Consider the following 27,457-nt stretch of genomic DNA (forward strand, 5'->3'; position numbering starts at 1 on the left):
TGTGTTATGGCTTAATCCCTTCGAGGTTTCTTGGCGGGGCATTACATTCCAGACTTAATTTTCATTGCCCTTCCCATTCTTTTTGGGTGCTTATTGTATTGTTTGTGTTTGCCTTAGCTCTACTTCTTCATTCCTATACTATAAATTTTAGTGACTATTTGAAGATGGGTGAAGAAAGAAAGAGGATTAAACCCATAAACTGTGAGGATCTCAAGAACAATGAAACAATTTGGAGAATCTTGAAGTGGGGAGGTGTTATCCCTACCTTGAGATGCTCCATAGTTTTGTCTCCAAAATTACTAGCAAATTTGCTAAAGGTTGGAAAGACATGAGGATTTCTCTCTTTGGGTGGACGTTTGACATTGACGAGCAATTCATTGCACAAGTCATTGGGTTCTCGATTGAAGGGGCCAAGACATTTAGGGATAGGAAATTCTCAAAGGCATATATTGAGAAATTCCCCAAAGAGGAGAAGGAGACGAAGAACTTAGTTAAAGGATCCAAGAGTGGTTAGGAAATTTGTAAAATCAAGTCTCTGTGGCAGGTTGTGCTTGAGGTACTTGTGAGATACTTCTCTATGAATGGTTGTCACAATAGGGATTTTAGTCATCACTTTGTGTTGCTAAACCTTTTTAGACATAAAGTAAAAATTTATTTCCCGCTCTATTTGGTGTCCTCTTTTAATACCAATATCAAGGATCAAAAGAAAGACCCTAAGAAAAATTTGGTACTCCATGAGGGTTTGTTGTTGTTAATTTATGAATATTGTAAATCCTTCCCTTCCACCTCCCAAATTTCTCCTATTCCCTCTAACGAGGAGACGACCTCTGAGGGAGAGGATTTTGGTAGTCACTTTACTGAAGAGGACGATTGGCAAGTGGATGATTATGATTTTGAGTCGATGTTTGTGGCCAAGAAGAAGGGTCTAATTTATCAAAACCTATTATGAATAAGTCCCCTATTTTTAGAACAAATTTGTGACTGGTCCTTCCATTCACAGTCTTTTTCAAGAGTCTACACTTGCTACCAATAGGGAAGGGAGAACCCCCTTTCCTAGGGATATCAATGCCAATTCTCCTCTCGTCAATCTTCATCGGGAGAACCCTAATGATGTGTTGGCTATAACCTACAATGTTGTGGTTGATATCTATCAAATGAATAAGTGGATCTTTCATGAAATTAAGGACATCAACCTAAAGCTCCATTCGATCAACAACAAATAGGACATAAGTAATGAAGGGTTGTGGAGTGAGGACGAAAGGAATTCTATTGTCGATTCTTTCCAAACAATCATGAAAAATATGGCCGACACACGTGCTACTATGGCTAGGATAAAGAGTTACACCCCCATGAAGGCAATCTAACCTCAAAAACCTAGCCTCAATTCGGATTGTAGGCTACAACTCGCTTGTATGAAGTAGGAATCGCAGGTCAGCCATATGATGATGAATTTGTAAGTTCTAAAAATGATTATGAATGAAGAGTTCAATATCTGGAGACTAATTAAAAAAAAAAAGTTGATCTCATCTCTCTTGTTAACTTTAACCACAAAATGGTAAAAAAATCTACAAATATTTTCAATAACCTGGTCAAAAAACTCGAAAAAACTCAACAAAAAGGGATGGTGGTGGATGTGGAAGCATTGGATAAAATGAAGGGGCTAGAGGAGGTTGAAGGCCTATGCAAGAAAACTAGAGCCAATCTAAAGAGAACTATAGAACAATCCTCCCAAGAAATCCAAGATTTGAAGGAAATCACCCTTAGTATGCCTCAATTGGAAGCTAAAGCCACATAGGCTATAAAAAACTTAAAATAGGTTGTTCTAGTTTTTTTTGTCAATCTACATTTTTTGTCTAATCTTTTGTTGATGATTTATTGGTTTTTATGTCTTTGTCGACTTAATGTAAAAAGGGTTTCAGATCCCTTAAAAACTTGTTTGAATCTTAACAAAAAAATAAAGGAAGACATGGCATGATCATCATATCATATTGAATAACTTTAAACTAAGAGATTAAGCCTTAATATTTGACTCAAAATATAAATATTTTCAAGGAAAATATATGAAAACACTGGTTTGGCCTATTAGAAAGAATTTTTTTGAAGAATGAAGTAGTGAAGGTAATGTCGATTGAAGTAAAAGATTGAATAATATTGGTGAATGGATAGACATTATTGCCCCCCTAGATTCTTATGACCAAGGAGGAATTATAAAATATTTATAATTTTGTTGTTTCTATGGGATCTATTATATCTTCGGCAATTTCTAATCAAAGAAAAAAACACAATAAATAAAAATTTAAAATTTAAAATAGTATTTTTCTCTACCAAAACAACTTTAGTGCCACTCTTTTTGTTAACTCCATAAATTTTATTCCTTAGAAATTTAGATTCATTCCTTCATAAGCATGGGTGTTGTCTTTCTTAGAAGTTCTGTAGCCCCTTGAAATCTCTAGAGCTAAATTTTATTTAAAAATTTGAGGCTAGGTTAAATATGAATTTAGAAGTAGTCTTCCGATAATAACTCTTTAGTAGTTATTTCATAATAAATTTAGCTTAAATTCTTGTACAAAATTTAAATTGCTTGATTGGAAACCTACCCTTAAATTTCTATTATTACCTTAATATACTCCATTTAAAACTTATTTTCAATCATGATTATGCCAAGGAACATAATTGACTCATCATGTATGGAAAATAATTTAGAAAAAGTAATAAAGAAATATTATATTGAGTAACAAAAAGAACACCCATCAAAGCATTGTGATTCCATCTCTTGGTGGTTGGACTTTGGTTCGTGGTTTGAAGCTTTGTTCTATTTGTTGATGGTTTCCTACCTTTCAGCCCGTATTGAGGTGGGTTCCTATCCTATTGAGGTGGATAGATGCTTTGATGTTAGAGGTGCGACTATCAGAAGCTTCGAGGTTGTTGGCTTCATCCTAGTGGTTCTGGGAGCCATATCAAAACCCATTTTGAAGGTTAGGGGATCTTTTTAAAACCATCATGTTTCGGTTCAGCTTTTAATGCTTCTTTTATGTAATCTTGTCTAGCTAGATGCTGATAGTTTTCAAGGGCCTAGTATAGACTATGGTTGTTTTTGGTTAAGGTCTGCTGCTTGGAGTTTTTGTTACAAGTTAAGGGAGCTGGGAATATCCCTATTGTTTGGCTGAGGGTTCTGCTAGACCCTTGTCATTTACTTTTAAGTGCTATAGCTTGAGGTTGTAGCCTTGTTGGTGTGGTCGGACTATATAATATTGGCAATATCTTGATTGTTTGGCTGACATTTTCTGCTTGTGACTGCATTGGTATTTGGCTGGCGTTAGTCAGTTCAGTTGTGTTTGGGCTCCTGGTTTTCATGATTTTTTATCTTTGGCAGCATAGTATTGTGGGTTTCAAATCTTGGTAAAATCTTAGGGTTTTGGGTTCCTTCAAAACCTATTGTACGAGGTTTCGGGTTCCTTCAAAACCTATTGTACGAGGTTTCGGGTCCCCTCACAACCTGTTTATCCTTAATCAAAAACAAAAATAACACTAGTAAATAGATCATAATGATAATGATAATCCATCGTATAATAAATAAGTTTTAATGATCAAACCCATGATCACAAAAACTCCTATTAAATTTTTTGTTATGCCCTTTATTAAATATTATACTAATAGGAGAAACTTTACATTATGCAATAGCTACTTTCTATTTGTTACAATCATATTATTATACAAGCACTCTCATTAAATATTTTAGAATATTGGCTTCACTTTATACTCATGCCTAATATATCATGATTCAACTTAAGGAACCATTGAACAAAGGTGACAAATTATCTAGAAACTAAAAATAAAAAAACTAGATGCCTTGTGCTTACATTCCAAATGTTTTGCATGGGAATATAGTGACATGGAAGAAAATCATCCTCAAATGTGTACACATCATATATATACCAATAATGTCAATCCAAAAAATTCAACCCCAAAGATGATAAAACCAAACCTTGAAGAAGTAGTGAAATCAAAATTAGAAAACTCTTTGAGAGTAGTATTTATGTACCCAATATTTGATAATTATTGGACTTCACCACAAATGATTATTCTAAATTAAAATGGAAAATGCTAAATCTACTTTAACTACAAATAGCTAAAGGGATCTACCTCAAAATATTATTTTCCTCTACTATTTATACACTACGCATTAGGCAATCTCGTTGGAAAGAAAAAAAATCTCCTTTTTCAATAAGTTTATTGGCTATAATTAAATTTAAGTAGAACCAAATGATTAAGATAAAATTACTTTTATATGCCCATGGGGTATATTTTCTCATAGGGACCTTAACCGTTGGAATTTGCAATGTTCAAACTACTTTCTGGTTAGTAGTCCTTGGAATATTTACAAGATTTACCAATGAGCATATGGAAGTCTATGTGTATGAATTCATAGTTTATAAAAATCATTTGAAGACGCTGAAAATAAATTGGATTAAGTCGTCACAAGATGTGGGTAACATAAAATTATCTTTGAGCCATAAAAAATGCCCCATGATGTTTGACTATGCTATGATTTTAGGAGATCATATCTAATCATAAATAATTAAGGTAGATGTATAAGAGATAAAAATTATGATACAACTACCTCCTCTCAATAATTAAAATAATGTCATAAGTTTCTTAGGACAAGTTGGACTCTATCATTATTTAACAAAAAAAATAAAAAATAGTAAATTAATAACACCAATGTTCTCTATTTTGATAAAAGAGTTTTTTTTGGATACAAAATACCAATAGTCATTTAAAATTACAAAAGAAAAACAAATGATGATGCCAATGTTAAGAGGACCTATTTGGAACCTTTTATTTTACATACAAATGGATGCCTCCAATATTGCCATATCAATTATTTTTTACCAACATGAAGAATGAGCTTGATTGTATGTTATCTACTGTATCAATGAAAATTCTACTCATACTAAGAGAAATCACACTAGCATAGATAGGGAATTCCTTCTTGTTTATGATATTAACAAGGTTTACCATTATATCTCAAGCTATAAGTTCATCAAATAGATGAATTACTCTTCAATTATATATTAATTAATAAAGCAATAATAAATGGGATAATTATTCTTTAGTTATTGTTCTTATAAGAATTTAATTAACAATAATGGATAAACCTAGGAAATCTAATGTAGTTGTTTGCTTTTGTCTAGGATACAAGACATAGAGGACAATGAACCAAATCAATATGACTCCCTTGATGATTTGATATTTTTAATATCATCTTGTACATCATGGTTCAACAATATAGAAAATTAGCTTGCTACATGGGAATTTCCTCCATATTTTACTTTAAAATAAAGGAAGCATATTGTTCAAGAAAGTGTTAAATTGGAATGAACAAGTGTGCATCCTTATTCAAATTCAGACAAAAATATATTTTATGAGTGTGTGTATGATCAAATGGGATTTATGATATACTTAGTGATTTCATATGAACCATGTAGAGAGCATTACTCTATAACTATGCATTATGTTTTTTATGTCAAATAATATTAGCCCTCATACATCAAAATATCAAACAATATGTTAAGTAGTGTGAATAGTATTAGTAGGACAATAAACTCACTCATTCAAATGAAATCCTATTTCATCCTCAAATACATGTAGAACCTTTAGAGAGATGGGAATTGGATTTCAATGGACTTATTAGCTTAACATCACAAAGTAAGGAATATATCTTATATACATAAGCTATGTGACCAAATAGATGAAAAAACATTTAATCTCTATAAATTAGTCGAGAAGTTATAAATTTCTTGTATGAGACCATGTTTTATGATTTAATACACCCAAATCCATTGTACCAATCAGGTACCATAGTTTATGTCAAAATATATTTAATTGATGTAGGAGCATCCCCGATCTATGAGCAATCTTGCATCAACTAGAAATATTTCCTTTCAGTTTAGTTCTTGTTTGGTTCTATGTGCAGTTTTTTGTGTTCCTACCGGTATGTTTTGGTGGTGGCTTTCTTTTCATTGCAGATCATACTTTTGGTTTCCAAGCTGGGTTATGTGCTTAATTCTAGATTTTCAATCCATTTGGATTCTTTTTCGGCAAGGTATTGCTTAAGGTTTTACTATTTTTAGGTTTCAGGGCAGTTTTTGGATAACCGATTAGAGATTCTTCCTTTCCAGAGTGGTTTCTTGGCGTGTGGATTTATTTTGGGTCTTTCTTAATGTTCCTAAGTCCTTGTCCAACCTTCCTATTGATTTGCACTTCTTGGTGGTTCTTTTCCGGAGAGTTTCCTTTCATTTTTGGGGACGACCTATTTACACGTTTTATTTTCCTGCATTGGTAAATGCAATCCTTTGTGGTCGATCCGAATATGTTCGAGAGGGTATATATATGGTATTATGTAATCATTTATAGGATAGAAGAGATCAAAATAGGGATTTAGATTCGTGATTAGAGATCCGGTTGACTTTGAGAGTTTCGGATGGATTGTATCTGGCATGTAGCCTGCATGTAACCGGTTGACTATCGGATGTTCTATGATGACTATATGATGATAACTAGTTGGTTACCAAAGATTCTAAGATAATAATATGATCCTTTTTTGTGATCTTTCTATGTTTTATTATTCCTTTCGTTGTGTTACTCTTGTTGAATAAGCTAGTCAATTCTCCTTTGAGCATTCACCAGTTATGGCTACACCAAGTGGTATCAAAGTTGGTTATGAACCATTTGGTGGAAGAGCTGGTTGCAAATCTTGAGCCATTCCTTTGGGTGAATAGATCGCCAAGTGGGGGTAGGCTACAAGTGTGTTCAATAGATCGTCGAGTGCAAGGCACTTGAAAGTGGTAGTCAGATCGCCGACTTGAGGTAGTTCATCGAAGTAGAGGAGATGCATCCTAGAAGGATGAATCCCTGGAGGGTAGAGAAAATGATGAAAGATTTCAATAATGAGATGAGGAACGAGATCCAGAACACATTGGCTAGTTTGTGGAGGAATCCGGAGTCTGAGGATGAATATGAAGAAGCTAGAGAAGAGCTCGAGGTGGAAGAGGGTGAAGGGTCGAAAGACAGAAGAGAGTAAAGATTTTTAAGAGCATTGGCACAAGAAAGTAAAGTTCATAAAGTGGAGGTTTCAAACTTTTTCGGAATGTTGAACCCGGAGGATATGATTAATTAGATTGGAGAATTGGAAGATTACTTTGAGTTTGAGGATGTCAAGGACCCACAGAGAGTCTGGTTAGCACATACTAAGTTGAAGGGCATGTTGCCTTATGGTGGAATGAATTGCAAAGAGATGGAGTGGAGAATGGTGAGATGAAGATCACCCGGTGGAGACAGATGGTTGCAAGATTGAAGGCCAAGTTCATACTGGGAGACTATGAGTTGGAATTGTTCAAGATGTTGTAGAACCCGAAATAGAGAAACATGAGTGTGAAAGAGTATAGGAATTCTACAAGGTGATGATGATATCTGGACGTAGAGAGATGGATAGAGAAAAGGTGGCGAGGTACATAAATGGACTTGCATTTAATATTCAAGATGAGATGAATAGGTTGAGGATTTCCACAATTGAAGAAGCTTACCAGTATGCTTTGAAGGTTGAGGAGAAGGTGAGGAGAAGACAGCCAAATAAACCTAGAGTGAAGGAGAGATTTAAGGGACAGATGATTATAGAGAAGCAGAATATGGAAGATGTATCAAAACCTAAGTGGAATAAAGAACTGGATCAAAAAACAAAGGAAAGGGACCGATAGTAGTAGCAGAGAATTTCCTAGCAAATGTTTCAAGTGTGGAGAAACAAAACATAGATTTTATGAATGTAAGCAGTGAATGACAAGAAGTTGTGTGGCAAATGAGGAATCGGTAGGTGAAGTTACCAGAACGGATTGTGCACTAGAGAAAGGAGAATCCCTTATGTTCAGAAGAGTCATGATAGAGAAGAGCAGTGAAGATACCGGACCTACTCAGAGGAGTCTTTTCCAGACTGTGTACAAATCGGGTGGTAAGTGTTGTAAGGTTATTGTGTATAGTGGAAGTAATGACAATTTGGTATCTGAGGAGATGTTAATGAAGCTTGGATTGAAGAGGCTTGATCACCCTTGTCCTTACGAGGTAAGTTGGTTACAAGATGATCAAAAGTTAGAAGTAAAGGAGCAGTGTTTGGTGAGTTTTAATATTGGGCCTTTTAGGGATGAGGTCTTGTGTGATGTTGTATCTATGAGTGCTTGTCATCTCTTGTTAGAAAGACCTTGGCAGTTTGATAGAGGAGCTATTTATGATTGTAGAAGAAACCTAATCACTATTGACAAGGATGGGAAAAAGTTCATATTGGCTTCTTTGAAGGAGAAAGAGAAGGAGGTGAAGAATCTGAGTCTTGAGAGAAGTTGCACTGCTGAGAAACTGGTTGCATAGGTTATAGCGGAAAGTGGCATGAATTTGCAGAAGGATATGATAGATAAGTCTAATAACAAGATAGAACTAGATGACAAAAAGCTTATGGTGACAAATCGGATGAAGTCTTATGGCAAAAATAAGTCAAAGTTGCAGAAGAAAGAGAGCAATAAACAGAGATAGTGTGTAGGTCTAAAGCAAAGGAAGAAAACTAAAGAGATTCATGAGTCAGAGAATCCGGTTGAGGTTCCGGAGGAGCTAAGGAATAGGTTTGCAAATAAGGAAGATGTTTAGATCAGAAATGAGCATGGAATCTATATTCCGAATCCTTTTTGATGTTCATGAGTTGCCTCTCATAGAACATCTCTTTCTACATGGGGTGTCTAATGCAGGAGCATCCCCGATCTATGAGTAATCTTGCATCAACCAAAAATATTTCCTTTCAGTTTAGTTCTTGTTCGGTTCTATGTGCAGTTTTTTGTGTTCCTACCAATATGTTCCAGTGGTGGCTTGTTTTTCATTGAAAATCATATTTTTGGTTTCCATGCTAGTTTATGTACTTAATTCCATATTTTCAATCCATTTGGATTCTTTTCTGGTAAGATATTGCTTTCGGTTTGACTGTTTCTAGGTTTTGGGGCAGTTTTGGGCTAACTGGTTAGAGATTCTTATTTTCTAGAGCGGTTTCTTTCTGTGTGGATCTATTTTGGGTCTTGCTTAATATTCCTAAGTCCTTAGTTGGCCTTCCTATTGATCCACACTTCTTGGTGGTTCTTTTCCAGATAGTTTTCTTTCATTCTTGGGGCTGACCTATTTACATGTTTCATTTTCCTGCATTGGTAAATGTAATCTTTTGTGGCTGACCTGGATATGTTTTGGAGGGTATATATATGGTATTATGTAATCATTTGTAGGGCAGTAGAGATTAGGATAAGGATTTAGATTCGTGATTAGAGATCTGGTTGACTCTGAGAGTTCCGAACGGATTGTACCTGGCATGTAGCCTGCATGTAACCAGTTGACTACCGAATGTTCTATGATGACTGTATGATGATAATTGGTTGGTTACCAAATATTCTAAGACAATAATATGATCTATTTCTATAGTCTTTCTATGTTTTATTGTTTCTTTCATTGTGTTACTCTTGTTGTATAAGTCAGTCAATTCTCTTTTGAGGATTCATCGGTTATGGTTGTACCATTAATCCTTTAATAAATAGTACCAACTCATAGAATAAAAATTATATCCATAACATCTCAATCCAATGGGTAGCTCAAAGTTACCAACTAGGAATTAGAAAATATATTGACAAACAAAATGGTGACCAAAAGAAAAGATTTGGAATAAAATCTACTAGAAGCAATGTGGACCTACAACATAACATGGAGAGAAACTATAATATTAACTTCCTAGGAGTTGTCTAATGGGAAGAGACCAAGTCTTCCCAATGAATTGAAGGTTAAAACTCTAGCAATCATAGTTGAGCTAGGTATAAATATTGCCTAGTGACAAAATGAAAGACTCTTAAATATAAATGAACTAGATGAGATTATATTAAAAGCATTTTAATGGACCAAGTTTTTATAGTGGTAAAAGAAGATATCACATGATTATTATATCACATTGAAGAAATTCAAAATGGGATATCGAGCCTTGACATTTGACTCAAAATACAAACATTTTTAAGTGAATTTAGGAACCCATTAGCTTAGCATGTTTGAGGTAAAAAAATACTTTCAACAATGGAGTGAAGTTAATAATGGTTGTTGGAGAATAAAATTGTTATTATAAAATAGACATATATATCGCACCCCTACTACCTATTCAAGTGACCAAGGAGGAATTCACAAACCAGCTTCTAAAAGAATAAAAAATTATTATTTCTATGGGATCTTTTCCACCTCTAATAATTTTCATTCAAAGTCAAAAGTACTATAAATAAAATGAGCAAACTTCAAAGCAAAAAAATGGTTGTTTTCACTAGAAAAATAAAAATCTTTGAAACACTCTTTTACAAAACTCTAAAGCTACTCCTTTTCTAATATTTACAATTTATTGAAAATTTATAGTTATTGCGATACATCCTATCCAAGGATGGAATAAGGACTTGTCTAGAAAAAGTCTAAGGTATTGACCTTATTCTTAGACCTACCATTATAAAAGGAGTATAATCTAGTTTAGATAGATAAACTTCTTGAGGAGATTCATACAAACTTTATTGAAATAACTAAGGTTATCTCTAAGATGTTCAAGACATGGAAATCAATCACATGGGGTGGTAAATTCACTGAAGCTTTATGGGAAGCAAGGAAGAAATTATAGATATGTTAGTCTTGGTAAGTTTTGATTATATCGAAACATTCCAACTTTTCTGATTTTCATTATATTGGATTATTGTTGTTGTGTTGGTCCAAAGGAACAAGGGGTTTTATGAGTATTCTATTTCATTCTCTAATGAGTCTTTGTAATTAGTAGAATTTCAAATATTTTATAATGAAAAAGAATATTATGTCTTAGAAAAAATAATCAAGGATTATAGGTGATATCTAACTAGAGAAAAGTAATAGCATATGCCTCACACATTATCGTAAAGGATATCATAATGCAATAAGATACCTCAATAAAATGATATAGATGGAAAAATAAGATCTAAGAATATAGCATTAGGGTCCAAATAGTGAATATGGTAAGAGCTCAAAATTTGGCTAAGCTCATGGCTGGTGTAAACCTTAAGGCAACTAAAACCAATGAGATTAATGTTGACTATGCATCAGCTTGTCATCAACTAAAGTTGATCCTTAGTACAAGGATATCATCTTCTACCTTCAAAACATGAAATTTAAGAATGGGATGAATAAGAATCAACAAAGAAGACTTCTATTGTAATTACATATATCTATATTGATCGTGGATTTCTTAATATTGGTTCAATATTCAAATGGATTATTACTCAAGTGCATAACCAAGAATAGTGTAGCAAGTTGATAGATGGCACCATCGATTATTTGTATAGTACATTTCAAGGGAAAAAACATTGTGAATAAGGGTCCTCTGAGTAATTTTCCAGTGGCCTACTTTGTCCTAGAATTTTGTTGGAAGAGTGAGGAAATGTGACACACCAGAAATTTATGGGTAATTTGAAGTTTGTAGGTGCTATTTTTGTAATGTCCATAAAGGATAATGCTCTCTTTCAACATTGGTGGATTGATTTCATAGGGATTCAAGAAAATTTGATAATAGATATAAATGAATTTTCATGGCTACTATTAAATTTTACCAAAGAAGTTGAGGAAATTAAAACCCATTATACTGCAATGAGATGGTAATCATTTTTCTATTAAACAATATAATATCCAAATTTGGTGTGCCTATGAAAATCACTATAGGCACATCATGTGTTTCATATCAAATGAAATTTTAATAATATATTAAATATATTATTCATCTAAATCACTCTACCCCATATCATCCTATATTTGATTATGATTAACCATGCTTGTTGTTGTCTTACATTTTGTTCCATATTTCAGTATGCTCCTTGAGAATTAAATTGTCATTATGCCTTTGTAAGGCACATGTCCCCAACTAGAGATGTTATTAAGAATAAATTAAAAAATAAAATATTTTTCCTAAGTATTATATTTTTTGTGTATTTTCACCCAATTTTAACCATCAACTGTATCTAATCTCAAAAAATATAAGTGGCTCTTCTTATTGTGTTGGTCAAATATAGAAAAATTAAGGTGTTTGTGTGTTGAATGTTTATGTGTTGATTATTAAGTTGTATACTCATGGGTTCATTGGGAACCTTTACACTAGGTTCTAAAGTTCCAGGTTCTCTTAGATTCCAATGCTCACCCTCTTCTTCTATCCAATACGAAGGTTTGTGGGTAACTGCAGGCTCCAAGATCTATTTGACTCTCAATCCAAATGGTTTTCCTTCCCCATTCCTTCATCACTTTACAAGAGTGGACTTCTAAAATGAATTGAGACCTTGGAACCAAATCCCATGTTCCATTCGCACCTCGATCCTTACCATCTCCTTAGCCTTGCTTTCAATTCCTTGATTTCCCTCAAACTCTATACATTTGGGTAGACTTAAGACCAAGTGACACCCAAAGATCCCAGTTCTAAGTCTATACTTACTGTTAGAGTAAAGGTTTTAATTTAATCATGTTGATTAAATTACCTTTATTCCTCTCTTAAGATTTCACTTTAGTTTGCATTTGTGACATTTAATAATTATATTAATTATTAAATGTCTACCTATTAGGGTTTCTTTTAGGGTTGCACAATATCCTTTTATAAGGATTCATCATTGTAATTTATCTCTCTTGGATGAATACATTTTTTAGCTTTCAGAGCACCCTTGCTTGTTTGTCTCCATCTCTTCTTTCTGTGACAGGTTATTTGCATGCAGGTGATCTTCGGGGTTTGTGAAGTTGGTTTTCTCAACTTCTACATGGTATCAGAGCTCCAGACCTGCTGCTTCCTGTTCGTCTTCTGAAGAATTTGGAGCTACGAGGGTTAGATCTGATTTTCCGGTTTTGGTTGCATCAGATCTGTGTGTCTTCTGTTTTTTATTTTGGAATAGGGGTATTTTTTTTCGGTGCACTTTGAGCCCAAACGGACCTCACCGTTGAGCTCGTAGTGCCCAAAAACCCCTATTTCCATATAAAATTCATCCGATTTGGACACAGTTGCACCAGAAGGCAAATTTTTTTTATGCCCCAAGGCCGTACGGCCCCAGGGCACGCAGACCGAGGCAAATCCAAAAAAAAAAAAAACGCTGTTTGTGTTTAACGGCGGGCGCAGCCAGTTTAAAACGCAGCGCCGCCTAGCGGCCACTGCTCGGCCGCCGCCGCCGGCGGTCACCACCGGTCGCGGCCAGGCAGCTCCCGCCACGCCGCAAGCGACGCCCGCAGCCGCCGCGCCACCCGCGCTCCGCCGCCCGCACCCAGCCCGCGCCTTGCCCACGTGCCGCCGCCGCCGCCACTGCGCCGCCCCCGCGCCGCCGCCCCCTGCGCCCGCCCCTGGTTGCCCAGAGGACCAGGGGCTTATTTTTTTTAAGCCCTTGAGGGCTTAAAGGGCCTATTTGGGCTCTTTTGGAACAGTTTTACTAAATCGGGTATAACTCGGGCATTTTAGCTCGGATTTTCGAATGAAAATAGGCGTTGGAAAGCTGGTTCCGAGCCCGATCTAAAAGATGCAGATCTTTTTTTCTGATTTTTCCATTTTGCAGTGTTTTTTGCCAGTCGAAGTCAGAACAAGTTTTTTGCACTCCAAGAGCCATATCTTTTGCATACGGACTCCGTTTTTCACAAACGAATAGGCGTTGGAAAGGGGTTTCTGTGCTCTTTCCAGATCTATCATTTATTTTTTCAGAATATACACCAGGTACATTTTATTCAGTACTTTGTGTTTTCACACATCTGTCACTTACTTGGATGTTTCAGACTTGGAAATGATTTGTTTGCATGGGATGGCTTTATTTGATCTACTTTATCAGTATTAAAGTCATTTAGTCTCAGATTTGTTAATTTGAAGAGTTATCATGGGTTTTTCTACTCACCCTTCAGTTGTATTTCTAGAACGGGGTAATTATGAGTCATGGGCAACGGGCATACTTACACACTGTAGGTGGCTTAATATTTTGCCTTATTTGTATGATCTCATACCTGAACCAACAACTTTAGAGGGAACACTAGCTTGGGATATCATTAGAAATCACATAGTAGGAGTTATTTTGTCTAGTGTTGATTCTGACACTGTGTGGGCTATATCGGGCATTGATTGTCCTCACTCACTGTGGACACGTCTTTGGGAGATCTATGGAGACCCCAGTCTTTCTCCATTCCCAAAGGATCCTGCTTCAGATTGTCTTGTACCCATTGGTTGGAGAGATAACACACCTTTTGATCATGATACTTTAAAGGAACTTCAATATTTAGACACCCTTACATATTCCGATGAATCAGAGGATTGTCTCACAGTTCCTACTCTTCAGACTGAGATTATACATGTATCAACATCATCTCCTTTTGTTCCTGATCAGTTTGATATTGCCTCTTCTTTGGCTCCTATTGATTCAGCTAAGCAGGACATCACACATCTTTCAGACATGGCTACTTGGGATTCTTATCTTGCAGGCATTTCATCTTTGTTTGTAGAGTCCTATATTGCAGACTTGGAGGATTACTTTGAGGATTTTCAGCTCCTCTTTGTTGACAGCCATATTCCAGCTGTTAGCCCACCATCATCTGTGCATTCAGAGGTTGCAGTTTTTGAGTCTTCAGTTCAGTTTGGATTTGACATCTTTTGTTTCAGTTCAGACAGAGGGATTCTTCAGCATCCTATTATGGCACACATCTTGAGACAGATTGATTCTTCTCTCTTCACAGGGTTTCTTCATCTTCGTCCTTTGGATCCATTTCTTCCCAAGGGGAGGAATATTATATGTCGCTTCAGGATCTCTTTCTGGCTTCTACCTCAGGCATCCATATGTGCGATAGGAGTTTCTTCATTGTGGGGGGGGCTTCTAGCCTCTTTCTTTTTCTCCTATGGAGACCATTGTATATGTACTTATATGATAGGAGTTGTCTATGGGGGGTATCATGTTATCCACCTCCTATCCTTCTGTTATTAGTGCATTTATTTCTTTCATCTCTTTTTGGAGTAGAGTTTTTCCCATGAGGTTTTCTCTATTTCTCCACTTTACAGAGATTTGGTTGTAATTGGGTACCTGATCAGGCCTTGTTGCCGGGACCCAAGTTTACTTTCTTGCATTGTAGTTACCTTTGCTTTCTTGCACATGTTTGTAACTGCACTTTTGCTCATCTTAAGGGGGGGTGTTAGAGTAAAGGTTTTAATTTAATCATGTTGATTAAATTACCTTTATTCCTCTCTTAAGATTTCACTTTAGTTTGCATTTGTGACATTTAATAATTATATTAATTATTAAATGTCTACCTATTAGGGTTTCTTTTAGGGTTGCACAATATCCTTTTATAAGGATTCATCATTGTAATTTATCTCTCTTGGATGAATACATTTTTTAGCTTTCAGAGCACCCTTGCTTGTTTGTCTCCATCTCTTCTTTCTGTGACAGGTTATTTGCATGCAGGTGATCTTCGGGGTTTGTGAAGTTGGTTTTCTCAACTTCTACACTTACTTCAACTCCTTAACGTTTTCCTCTTTATTCCCAATTATGATTCCATTTTTAATCCCAATTTCTAATTGTTTTTCCCTTCTTGTGCCCTATCCATATTCCATTCTTGACCCTACCCCCTGATCATTCCTTATCTTGTTGTTCCTTCAAGCATCAAGATCTTTCTCAAACTTCCTCACCTATTTGTTCTTTAGGTCATTCTCCCTTCCCACGCTTGACTCTTAGCCCTTTGATTATGATGTTTGTAGGTTCACCCTAAACCTAGAATCCCACCAAGAATTTTTAAAATATTACAAAACCATATATGCATCAAATATTATTTTATATACCACAACCACTTTGAGGGTACCATTAAACCTCCATGTTATCCTATCATGCATAAAAAATATCATTTAGCTATAGAGGACATTATTTAAAGAAAAAATTGATTATATTTCTGATGGGCGATAATACTCCTTCAATGTCATTTGGTAAGTTATGCCTGATTTGAAGGTTTCATGTCCATGCACCCTTCAAGCATATGACGAAGATATTTTACAATAGTTTACAATTATCAAATCTTAATTATTCCTCACATCTTTATTCTCCTAATTTATTGGGCATGAAACCCTCTGACATTATAAATATTTGTTGAAAAGAAATACAAATGGTTGATGGTTTTTAGGTTTCACAAAGAACATGGTGCTAAGAATTAGATAAGGTTGTAATTTTTTTAGCTTACTCATCATCTAAATGGTGCATGCAAGGAGCTATAGAAAGTGAGCTCATTGTAGTAATTATAAATGACCCTATTGTGTCTTGAGTCAATTACAGATATTTATAGATTTCTAAGCAAAGAGGAGTGGCAAGTTCCTAATTTGTTTGTGATTTTCCTTCCTCATATTTGCTGGTTGAATATAATAGAGATATGAAAAATCTCATATCATTTTTTCATTTCAAGTTGGCCTTTGTGATGTTAACTCTCATGTTGCATATGAATGTTTATAAATTTGAAGGATTGCTAAGTAGAATTGATTACTAGTTATCATATTATTATTAGTAGTATTGGTTTTCCTCTTAAGCTTGGATGTGACTTTATAACCCATATAAGAAACTAGTCTTGAAGATTCAACCCTCCACACACTTTTCAAAGAAGAAATCATTCACTAGCAATGTAGAAATTATTTTAATATTTGTGTATGTTATGAATCATTAATTGCAAGTATAGAAAGATCATTGGTAAGCCTTATCATACAAACAGTTTTTGAATAATAATTTTCTATTAATAACGTGAATCTTCTACGATGATGATAATTTCACCTATAATAAAGTTTATTTATATAATTGTTGTGTCTTTTAACCTAGTGGCAATCTTCAGAGTTACCTTACCTTAGATACAATTATAAATTCTTATATTGCCATATCATTAGCACTTTAATATTATTATATACACCTCTAGAAACACTCTTGTAGGTCTACCTATGTCAAAGTGTATATCTTATCCACTTTGATTATTATCCATCAATCCTCCATAACATGTTGATAAACCTTTTTTTCATACTCACAAATGACATTCCTAGGCCTTGTTCATAAAGCTATATTATAGGATTGTGGGAGAACAATTTTGGCACCTAACATTGAGAACATAATATGTTGGGAATTGGTTATAGGTCCATGAGAATGTATTGATGCTACATTAATGACTATGCATGATGGTGATGAAAGCCCTAATGCTAAATTGTCCAATTGGTAAACTTATCTTGAAATAGGAAAACTCATTCCATGTTTTTCCATGTTAACTATTATTCACTAGTTGTCATATACTATCCCATTTGTTCAATGGCCATCTAATCTATTTCAATGTGCATTCATTTTATTCTTCAATGTTTGCATATATAGGTGACCTCTTTTATGTGGTAGTATGCACTACTCATCATTGGCCTATGGGTATTTATGTGGATAATGGTAATGCATATAGACCAAGATCATTGTAACATCCAGTTATATAGTAAGTGTTAGGCCGCATCTAACATTGCTTGTTACTACAAAACACATATAGCATAATTATTCTTATATAGGTTGCATGTGTGAATTCTATTAATCAAGATAGCTACATGTTACTATGTGGTAATGAGGCAAGTATAATATGTACATGAAAGTGAGACTTTAATTGTTGATAGAATGCATACATATACAAGAAAAGAGTGATGTGACATTATTTTGGTGAAGACAACTTGTGGCAATTGGTTACTTTTTTCTTTCATGAGTGCTCTATGCTTGGGTGCTAACCAAGAAGCCAACTAGTAGAGAAATCTCTTTGTAGTATAGAATAATGTGAGTGCCAAAAGGCTCCCCACTTTATCATCTTGCTACACCATTGATCTTGTGGGCCAAAGCATGGTGGATAGATAGCAATAATCTCCACCCAAATTCAAAGATTTTAAGTAATATTTGCACCCATAATGGATAGTGTGCCATGTGTTAAGGTGCTAAATGTATTGCTAGAAAGGAATAAGCAAGATAAGAACACAAGTGGATAACTTGAGACTATGGTTACACCATGAGATCAATATTTAATAACGGATGTGGCAATTCCCTAAAAGAAAAAGAAACCTTTTGGATCCATGTATTATGCATGATACTGCTAGGAATAGCAATTTGTACTGATTTTCCTTGTGTGAAAAGAGGTTAAGGCTAAACCAAATCTATGGCATGGGTGTCCTTATTATACTTCATAAAAGCTAGAAAGTATAAGGATTTTGTTGAAAGAGGTTGAGTATGTGAAAGTAGAGTTATTTCCCTTGTTTATATACATAGTTTACATATAATGGAATTGTCTTATTTGCATATATGTTTTATGATGGAATGGTTATTGGTCATTGAGCCACTTCTTGTGCAAGGTTAATCTTGACGGTACTCTAGGAAATCAATAGTTGTGTCATTGTGTGTAAGGAGTTAAAATTTGCTTGTATAAGTCAAAGGAACATATAATCAAGTAGAGACATCCCTACATTTTGGTTTCCTACATGGTTAGCTAGGATATTTCAAGGGACATTATGAGTGTGTCATAAAATATTTGCAACCATATTTGTTGGTTTATTGTCAGAGTATTAGTTGGTGATAGGCTATTATAAAACATATGTAAAAGATGTTGTGGTGTTCTTCTCATTAATGCATATGAAATATTTTTTATTATTTGGAGTATATTCTTTAGTGTGTTTGTCTCTTGAGTCCTTAATTTGTATGTACATGTGTCTATTTCTAGTTCCATTTGTTGATCTATATGTGTTACTACCCTCTTCTAGACCTTGTCTCTACCTTCCAATGAATATGCACTATTCTTAATTGGTGAATGATCAAATATTTTACCAAAATCCATCTCCTTTATTCCTATAATAATTTAAGACTAAAGTATTTCCTACATATTTACCTGATTTAATATTTTTTTCTTGGTCTACATTTTAAGAGAGCGCAACTATGAAATATGTTTAGAGAAGTATGCCTATGTGGATTCCAAGTTGTATAAGTGTTTGCAAGGTTAAGGGGACTCACTTAAATGGATTCCTATTTATTTTATGTCATTAGTTACATGTTCAATCTTGTTTTCATTTTCTTAGTAGAGATCTATAGGTCTCTCCATTACAATTCAATATGTTTGGGAGCTTAGTAACAAGTCTTTGGGATTCTCATATACATTAGTATGGCTTACAAGGATATAAAGTGTTGTTGTTATCTCTCTTTAATTGTGTAGGGGAGTTTCTCACTCCTATTAATTGGCCAATTAGAGCTTATAGCCTAATCACGAGTTTCATCTCTTATATCTAGATCAACATACTTCCACAATTCTAGCTTTTGATAACTTTCTTTAGGGTTGCAAGGCATGCAGTTTGAGTGACACCAATGTGTATTACCATAGGATAGAACAATTGGATATTGTATGGATTGAATAGAAATCATTATGTAATTAAAGGCCCAATGTTAATATAACTTGCTCTTGGAAAAGCTTTGAATTGCATGTATGTAAATTGTAGCATGTGTGCGCAATATATAGTATTGGCAAGTGTATAATTCTTTTGTGTGCCTAATAACTCTAATTGCAACTCTATTTTGTGATCAGCAACAACTCAATACATATTAGTAAAGCCAATATTTACTTATGAGATTTTATAGTCCATGCTTTTAATTAGCCTATAATATAATTCCAACAAAATCAATTGAATGGTCTAGAGCTTGAGTAACCCACCTTAAAAGGGGCTTAAGTTCTATGACTGAATTTAGATTTTCCTGTTGAATTTCTCATTCGGGAGTCAATTCCTCAATCTTTAAGATCGCGCTAGCTCTTCATGAAATCAAGACAACCTCCTGTACAAGTTATCTAGGTTAGTTGTAATTGTATAGTTTCTGTTAATAATATCCCATTGATACCATTACCGAATTTATTATACTTTGTTTTCTTCTTGGCACTCTATGCCTACATTAGTCCAAGAATCCTAAATTAGGAACTAGTGGCATAAGGTTATACAGATGGAATTCAACCTCAATGTTGCGTTTTGGTTCGAAATGAGTATCTACCATTCGAACATCATTAGATTACCTGGTCAATAACAATTTAAGTAGCCCTCAAGTAGATCTTTTGATCTAAACGTGAATTCATGCTAATGAAGCCATGGTGAGCTCCTAAGTCACTCTAATGGCAGTCTAGTTTAGAGGCCTAAGTCTTCTATCCTTGCTCGTGCCCTTAATGATGCTTCTATCATATAGAAGCCCACGAAGTATGTTGTTCTAGGTGTAAGACATCAAATTTCTGGTTGCTGAGATCATGCATGGCAAAAGGAAGTAAATACCATTAATCTACATCCATCATAGGGCTGGTAGAATTCTTTTAGTCATCAGAGCTCTAAACCACCCTCAAGCAATGTGGGGTTGATATAATTGATCCAAAGATGTGCAGATCATTTTTTATCCACGTAGGGCAAAGATGTCATTCACGCTACAGGCCCACCTACCCCTTATGTTTGTGTTTAAGCTGTTCGGTTATACTCTATAGCCTGTAGCATATACTGAAGTAATCGACTCGTTGGCATGTTGACTTTGCTAGCCCGGCTTTGAAGATTTATTGGAATTCATCGAATCGAATCAGCCTCGAAACTCATTTCTAACATTTGCAAGAGTTTCCTTTTGGAACTCCAAGAACCAGTTGTTCCTCCAATTCACTCAATCGCTAACGTCTTACCTGCGCAATGATAAAACAAGGAACCCGGATCCCACCACTCGATGACTTAGCTACAAGTCGATCAATTATGAAGCCCATTTATTAAGCATTCTGAAAACCTCGAAACTTAAAAGAGAGTGTTGAGAATGAATGAATGAAAGTTTTTATTGAAGTTCTTATTTGGCAGAGGGCCTTAGAGATTTCAAGAAACGTCTTAATAAAGGAAAGGACCAGGTGGCAGATTCTTATTTTATCAGATGAGCTCTTCGCATTAGACATCCACAATACCCACCACCAGTTGTTCATTGATCTTGCGCCCCAATCAATGTTGACTATTGATCTAGGCTCGATGTACAATGTTTAACTAGAGTGTTAAGCCACATAGTTTTAAGGCAGATAGAGTGTCTATGTGAATTCTTATGTCAACTAGTGTCAAAGGGAAGTCATCCCATGGTGGCATGTGCCCTTCATCAATATAGTAAGATCATTTCAGGTGTTTGCGTTGACTCCTTTTAAGGTTTACACAAATTTCTAAGTCTTAAATAAATAGTTTTTCTTAAACTTAAATTTCACCACTATAAATATTTTATCCTCACGAAATTGTGTTATTTAATAAGTAATGGTTGATTTGTCAATACTTTAAGCAATAACTCAGGCAGAATGTTCTAAAAAAAATGGTCTATTTTTTGTTGTCGAATTGGAGTGTTATAGTTGGCAAATCACGTTTTGTCATTTACTACAACATTTCTAATTATCATTATTTTAATATTTTATTTTCAAAACATTTGATTCAATATATTTCTAACTTATTTATTTTGTGATAGATCTTGATTGCTTATGTTATTTATTTATTCTAGATTTATCTAAAGGATATATACCATAACCTCTTTTATTTTGCTGAACACCTCTACTCTTGCACCCCTTTAGATATTATCTTCTAATTTTTCTTTTTATTTAATTTTGAGAGTACTTTATTTCACTAAATTATATATATATTTCTTTACTATATCACTCTAGGTTTACACTTATGCTACATAATACTCAAAACCTTAATCTTCTTTCATGAAGGAGTGATCATCTTAACTCTCACATGGATAGCTACTCAAATGATCATAACTCCCTTTCCAACATGGCTGCTAATAAAATTCATACTAGACGAACCATATTGAGGAATATGAAAAAGAACAAGACTAAGAAATATTTTTCCCTCATAGGGTCTTACTACACATTGATGCACTTCCTCAAACTAAATCTCCTCAATAGTTGGCTACTACTTTGTATAGTGCTTTAATGTGTGCAGTTTATGGCACATATATTGTTCATAATATTGACAATCCTATGACTTCTACCAATATTGGATCCTCTCAACCTATGGACTCACCTACCCACCCCTTTAAGTACTCTCTTGATCCTTCTTCCGCTCATCATGTAAAATTCCACTTCCATGGGCTCCAACACCCAAGTTGTCCCTCCAAGTGACTCCTTTCTTTTCTATTCCCAGCTCTAGTGTTTCCACCAACTTTCTTTCCATTAGTGTTCCACTTTCCTCTCATCCTCTACATCTAGTCATACACGTGGGAACTGGCATTATTTTCCCACACCTATGTTATTCATACTTTTTCACCTCATGGGGTAAGACCACCATACCTTGTAGGCTGGCTTCTCCTTGCATTTTCATGTCACTACTCATTATCCCTCATCCTCTTTGCACATCCTTTAATCTATCCTATATAACTCCTACCACTTCTATTCTGACCTCTACTTTTGGTAGACAATTCATAAGAATTTCAAAATCTTAAGAATAATGAGGATGTCATGCCTTTAACCATGACTTTATTACATATACTCATAGTACGATTCTTACATTTGAGATTTTTATATATCCAATACCCACTACCTTTATGGCATCTAAATTTAAATTATTTTATGTAATTGTCTATCCTCTTGCTATGTCTTATGTCACACTTCAAAGTGCATACCCATAATATGGAGGTGCATAATCCTTCAAACATCCTTTAGTGTCATTTTGATTTTATTTGTGGGAAGGAAAAAGGTGATTGTATATAAATCCTACCTCTCAACGAAAGCTGTAAGAATAGATATCATAAAATAGTGGTAGAAATGGACCATGTGCCTTTCCCCAGCTACCTCTAATGAGGCTCAATTTGTATTTGAGATCACACAATCTCATACTATGTAGCTATTAACTATGTGGATAATCAATAATCTTTATACTAGTTTGCATTCATAGATAATATAAATATGATTATATTGGGTCACAATTAATCAATAATGTCACCAAAAGCTCACAAAATAGTGCTAGTTGAAGTTAATCCCATGTCTAGTGGATCAAATTCATGAGTATCAAAATTTAACATTTTTTTTTGAAAAACCCTAACTTTTTTTCTAAAAATTTAAAAATTTAGAACAAAAAAATAATATACCACCTCCAATTTATTACCCCACTCAATGCTATCACATACCCTAACACATCATGTTGAGATGTGACTATATCTCTATACCATTGTATCAAATAATGAAATGGACTTTGATCTCTATAAGGTAAAACTCTCAAGGGTGCTAATGCAATTGAGAGTAACTATTACTATTTTCCTTCCCTATATAGTCAAGTACACAATTTTTAAATCATACTTTATGAGCCCTACAAACCCCATTTTTGGACACCACTAATCGTATTGATAATGACACAAATGCTCAATGGTGAAAAGTTACTTAATTACACTTTCAATCCATATCGAATTGTCATGCATTTATTATGTCACTTGTCTTACACCAATGACATTTATAACATACAACATCCATTAGTGATTACACTGATTCATGAAACCTATATAGTCATTCTAAGATTCTTTAATCATACATGTGTTTATTTCCACATGATTTATCTTTACACCATATGCATATTTCATTTAGTATAAACTTGATTATAACATTATAATAAAATTGACAAAGAAAAGTTTTTGCATGCTCACATCTTACTCACTTATGCCCATATACCTATCCATTGACATAATTACTTACTTGTGACTATCACACATCATTTATTTGGCCTTCAAGAAAAAATTTCACCTCAAAGCTTTTTACATGCTCACATCATACCCACCTATGCCCATATATACATATCCATTGGCATGATTACTTACTATTGACTATCACACATCACTTAGTTGGCCTTTGAGAGAAATTTTTACCTTATCATTTTGATGGGTATACATCACAAGTGTGATATTCCTCATGCCCATGGCATTCTAGGACCACATATTACATAGTTGAGCTTGCATATTTGATCAAGTTCCTCGAGCTCTCCTACTATATTATGAATATTTTATCTCCTCCATACTATTATATGGTTACATGTTTTATCATATTCTTGGAGGCACATTGGGGACATCATACCTTCCCCTATACCACTAATTGCCCGCATGCTTTGTCTAATGCCTAGAATTTACTAATCATTATGAGCCTTGTGCCTAAAACGACACCAAGGGAAAACTCCTTTCTTGATGCTATATGTTTACATGATTTTTATCTAGCCATCAAGTCTACCTCACCTCTCTCATTTTCCCATACTTGAGAAAATTTGTGTAATTTCAAAACCATTTCCAATCTATATATTTTTCGCATTCATCATATAATATCTCTTACTTGTTTGTAGCATGATGCATTTATGACATTTATTACTTTATATGATGTTGTATTTATATTTATCATTTATGTACTATTTTCCCTATCCTCCCACATTCATATGAAACCAATTTAAAGTGGCATATTATTTGCTAACACTATATTATGTTTAGATTGTAACTAGCTACAAACTCGTATATATAGACTCATCATTGTATCCAAATAAATATTGACCATGTGACATAGTTGTGTCGAAAGTGTCATATAACTCTACTATCACCACAATGAATAAAGTATTATAAATTACCACTTTCTATACACACAAAATTTTCTACCAACTCTATCACTTAGATAGTAAAATCAAATTATAGTTGTGCTTATCTTTACTTCCATGAGAGATACTCATTGCATAGACTATTAAAATAGCCACAAATGCATATGCAAAGACTCGTCACTATGTCGAAATGGACCTCAACCACATGACATGGTTGTGCATAAAGTTTTGTATCCCTCTATTATTGTTGCATTCAAAAAAGCATTTCAAATTACCACTTTTATACAAGTAGACTCTCTCTTTCTCTCTATCTCTTTTTATAGAAATATCAACTTGTAGTTCTTATATCAAAGGAACCTTAGTCTACATCAAATTCATTTAGAATTCCTAAATGCTTGAGATTGTTGTCTTTGACATTCTTCCATAATAATAGATTGGGTCTAATAAAGGGGTTCAACCTAGAAGAATATGACCCTTGTACTCTAGTGATCTACTCACAAAATTTTAATACCGCCAATCCTTTCAAATTAACAAATATTAGAGATCTAGGAAACATAATTTCCAAAGTCTACAGTCAACCAACTCAATCTCGCATGTTACAAAGTGATTTTTCACTTCAAGAAAATTGCAAAGCATGGGATTCATCCTACACAAAACAAATTTGACCCACTCAAAATTTAAGATCTATTCCAATCTTGAAATATATTCAAATTATAAGAATTAATTTCTATATCATCAAGAAGTGAAAAATAAAACAATATTAAAATAGAAGAATGTTTATAGTTTCCTCTAGATTTTGTTATATTGTGGATATTTATGATAAAAGATGAACAACTTCAAAGTATCTAAACTCTAGATTTGCATTTCTTCTTCAAGAAAAACTAAGGAAAGTTGTTAAATCATCAAAAAATGATTTTGATTTTAAAGTGAAGAGTGGAATGTATAACATTAAGTGTTCTTATAAGATAGCTTAGATTTTTTTTTAAAATTACCATGAAATATTATATTGAAATAATGAAATAATGAGGTCAAGGTTGTCACTCTCCAAAATTGATACTTTAAACTAAATAATAGAGATTGATAAATATTTACAAAATTTAAACAAGATTTATAAAAATTAAATCTGAGAATTTTAAATATATAAATAATTTAAATAAACACACAAACTTGAATAAAATTAAACAAAAATAATAATGAAAAAAAAAAAAACACTTTAATAAATTATTAAACAACTATAAACACAAACAACTTTAAAAAAAATTATAAAAGCTAACTGTAAATCACTTCTAAATAATTTTAAAAAACGAAATTCAATAGCACTCTCCAAAACCGCTATTCGTTAGTCCACAAAAACCACTAGCATTATTTAAAAATCTAAGTTTAATACCACTCTCCAAAACCACTATACGTGGTCCAGAAACACTACTTGCATTGTTCTATTCGGAAGTCCAGAAAAATCACTTGCATTCTACAAATTTAATACCAATATTCGTAAGTCCAGAAAAACCACTAGCATTGTACAGATTTAATACCACTCTCCAAAACCACTATTCGTAAGTCCAGAAAAACCACTTGCATTGTACGTCTGTTAATGTGTGCAAATATTTAGGAAGACTGCCTTGTCATGAATTCGTCATATCTAGGAACTTTCGTATATATAGATCTAGTCAAAACTGTACTTTTTCAGAAAATTAAAAAAAGCAGGCACGAAGAAGGATACCTGGAAGTGGAGTACTCGAAGAGCCTTCCCGTAGCAGAAAAAGTGATAAGCCCCACATCCGCGTCACACAGAACGGAAAGCTGCTTAGCCTTTTTCATCAAACCCTTCCTACGCTTCGTGAAAGTTACATGCCTCGCCGATACATTTTCTATTTTCTTCAGTTCTATTCTTTCCCTGCCCATCTCAAATCTCAAAAACTTTACCTGCAAAGAGCTTTTGAAATTTCACAAACATTCATAGAGTGAGCAAAACTTAACGAAACCCTAAGTAAAATACAGAAAAATATCCATACCAGCGAGCCGTGCTCTGGTTACGATATCAAACCTCCCAAATTCAGCCTTACGTATACAACCAAAGGATAAGATACGAAATGTATAAGATGCTATTTTAGGTAGGTTTTATCACTTTTACAGGGCTATACGAAAGATTATTTCCTGATTTGTCTGATTTTACCCTGCAAATGCAGTATAAGCTGTCCGGATTAAATCTACACCTTCCACGTTTGGGAATGTACACTTTCCATTAATGGCCGATGAAATGATATGCGAGGGAGGCCTTATCCGCTAAGAGTCGCATTCACTGTACCCTAAAAGTAAAATTCTTTCATTGATGGCCGCGCAAATGAGTCGTTGATAAAAATCCTTTAATGGCTGTGTTATCTCTTAATTACTCTGTTTCCTGACACGGAGTTGCGGTAATTGGACACCAGAAACCATTGATTTTGTTAGAAGAATTGCATAAAAAGCTCGAATATCTTTTGTACGGGAGTCAGGACAGTCGGAAAGCCCTGAGAGCGGCTATGTGCAACGAATCTGCACATTAGGTAGTGGCGCGCCTTTATTGAATGGAAGAACCCAGAATATGTGTTGGTTATTGTGTACCCACGAGTTCATTACGTGGCTAACTATAATTGGTTTTTTATTTGTCCGCAAGCGGTACTTTTCGAATGAGTTCAAAATAATAACAATAATTGGTTTTTTATTTTTTGCCGTGTACTTTTGTGTTGTTAAATAGGATTGTAAGGGGTTTTAACTTTGAAGGTGGTTTAGGCACAGACGTAGGTG

At 34.3% G+C, this 27,457-nt stretch overlaps 1 protein-coding gene across 1 annotated transcript in view; it reads right to left on the reverse strand.

The window, feature by feature from the left end:
* Window positions 1-27,183, reverse strand: part of LOC131075935 (MADS-box transcription factor 23) — a 98,111-nt gene extending 70,928 nt beyond the window's left edge. The window contains exons 1-2 of the mRNA XM_058012900.2: window positions 26,686-27,183; window positions 26,394-26,596 (exon numbers count right to left, since the gene is read on the reverse strand). Coding sequence (XP_057868883.2) covers window positions 26,394-26,575 — 182 coding nt within the window. The 5' untranslated portion in view covers window positions 26,576-26,596; window positions 26,686-27,183. The remainder of the gene's footprint in view (window positions 1-26,393; window positions 26,597-26,685) is intronic.
* Between the last annotated feature and the right edge of the window lie 274 nt (window positions 27,184-27,457).

This window comes from Cryptomeria japonica, chromosome 10, assembly GCF_030272615.1.
Source record: "Cryptomeria japonica chromosome 10, Sugi_1.0, whole genome shotgun sequence".
Lineage (NCBI taxonomy): Eukaryota > Viridiplantae > Streptophyta > Pinopsida > Cupressales > Cupressaceae > Cryptomeria > Cryptomeria japonica.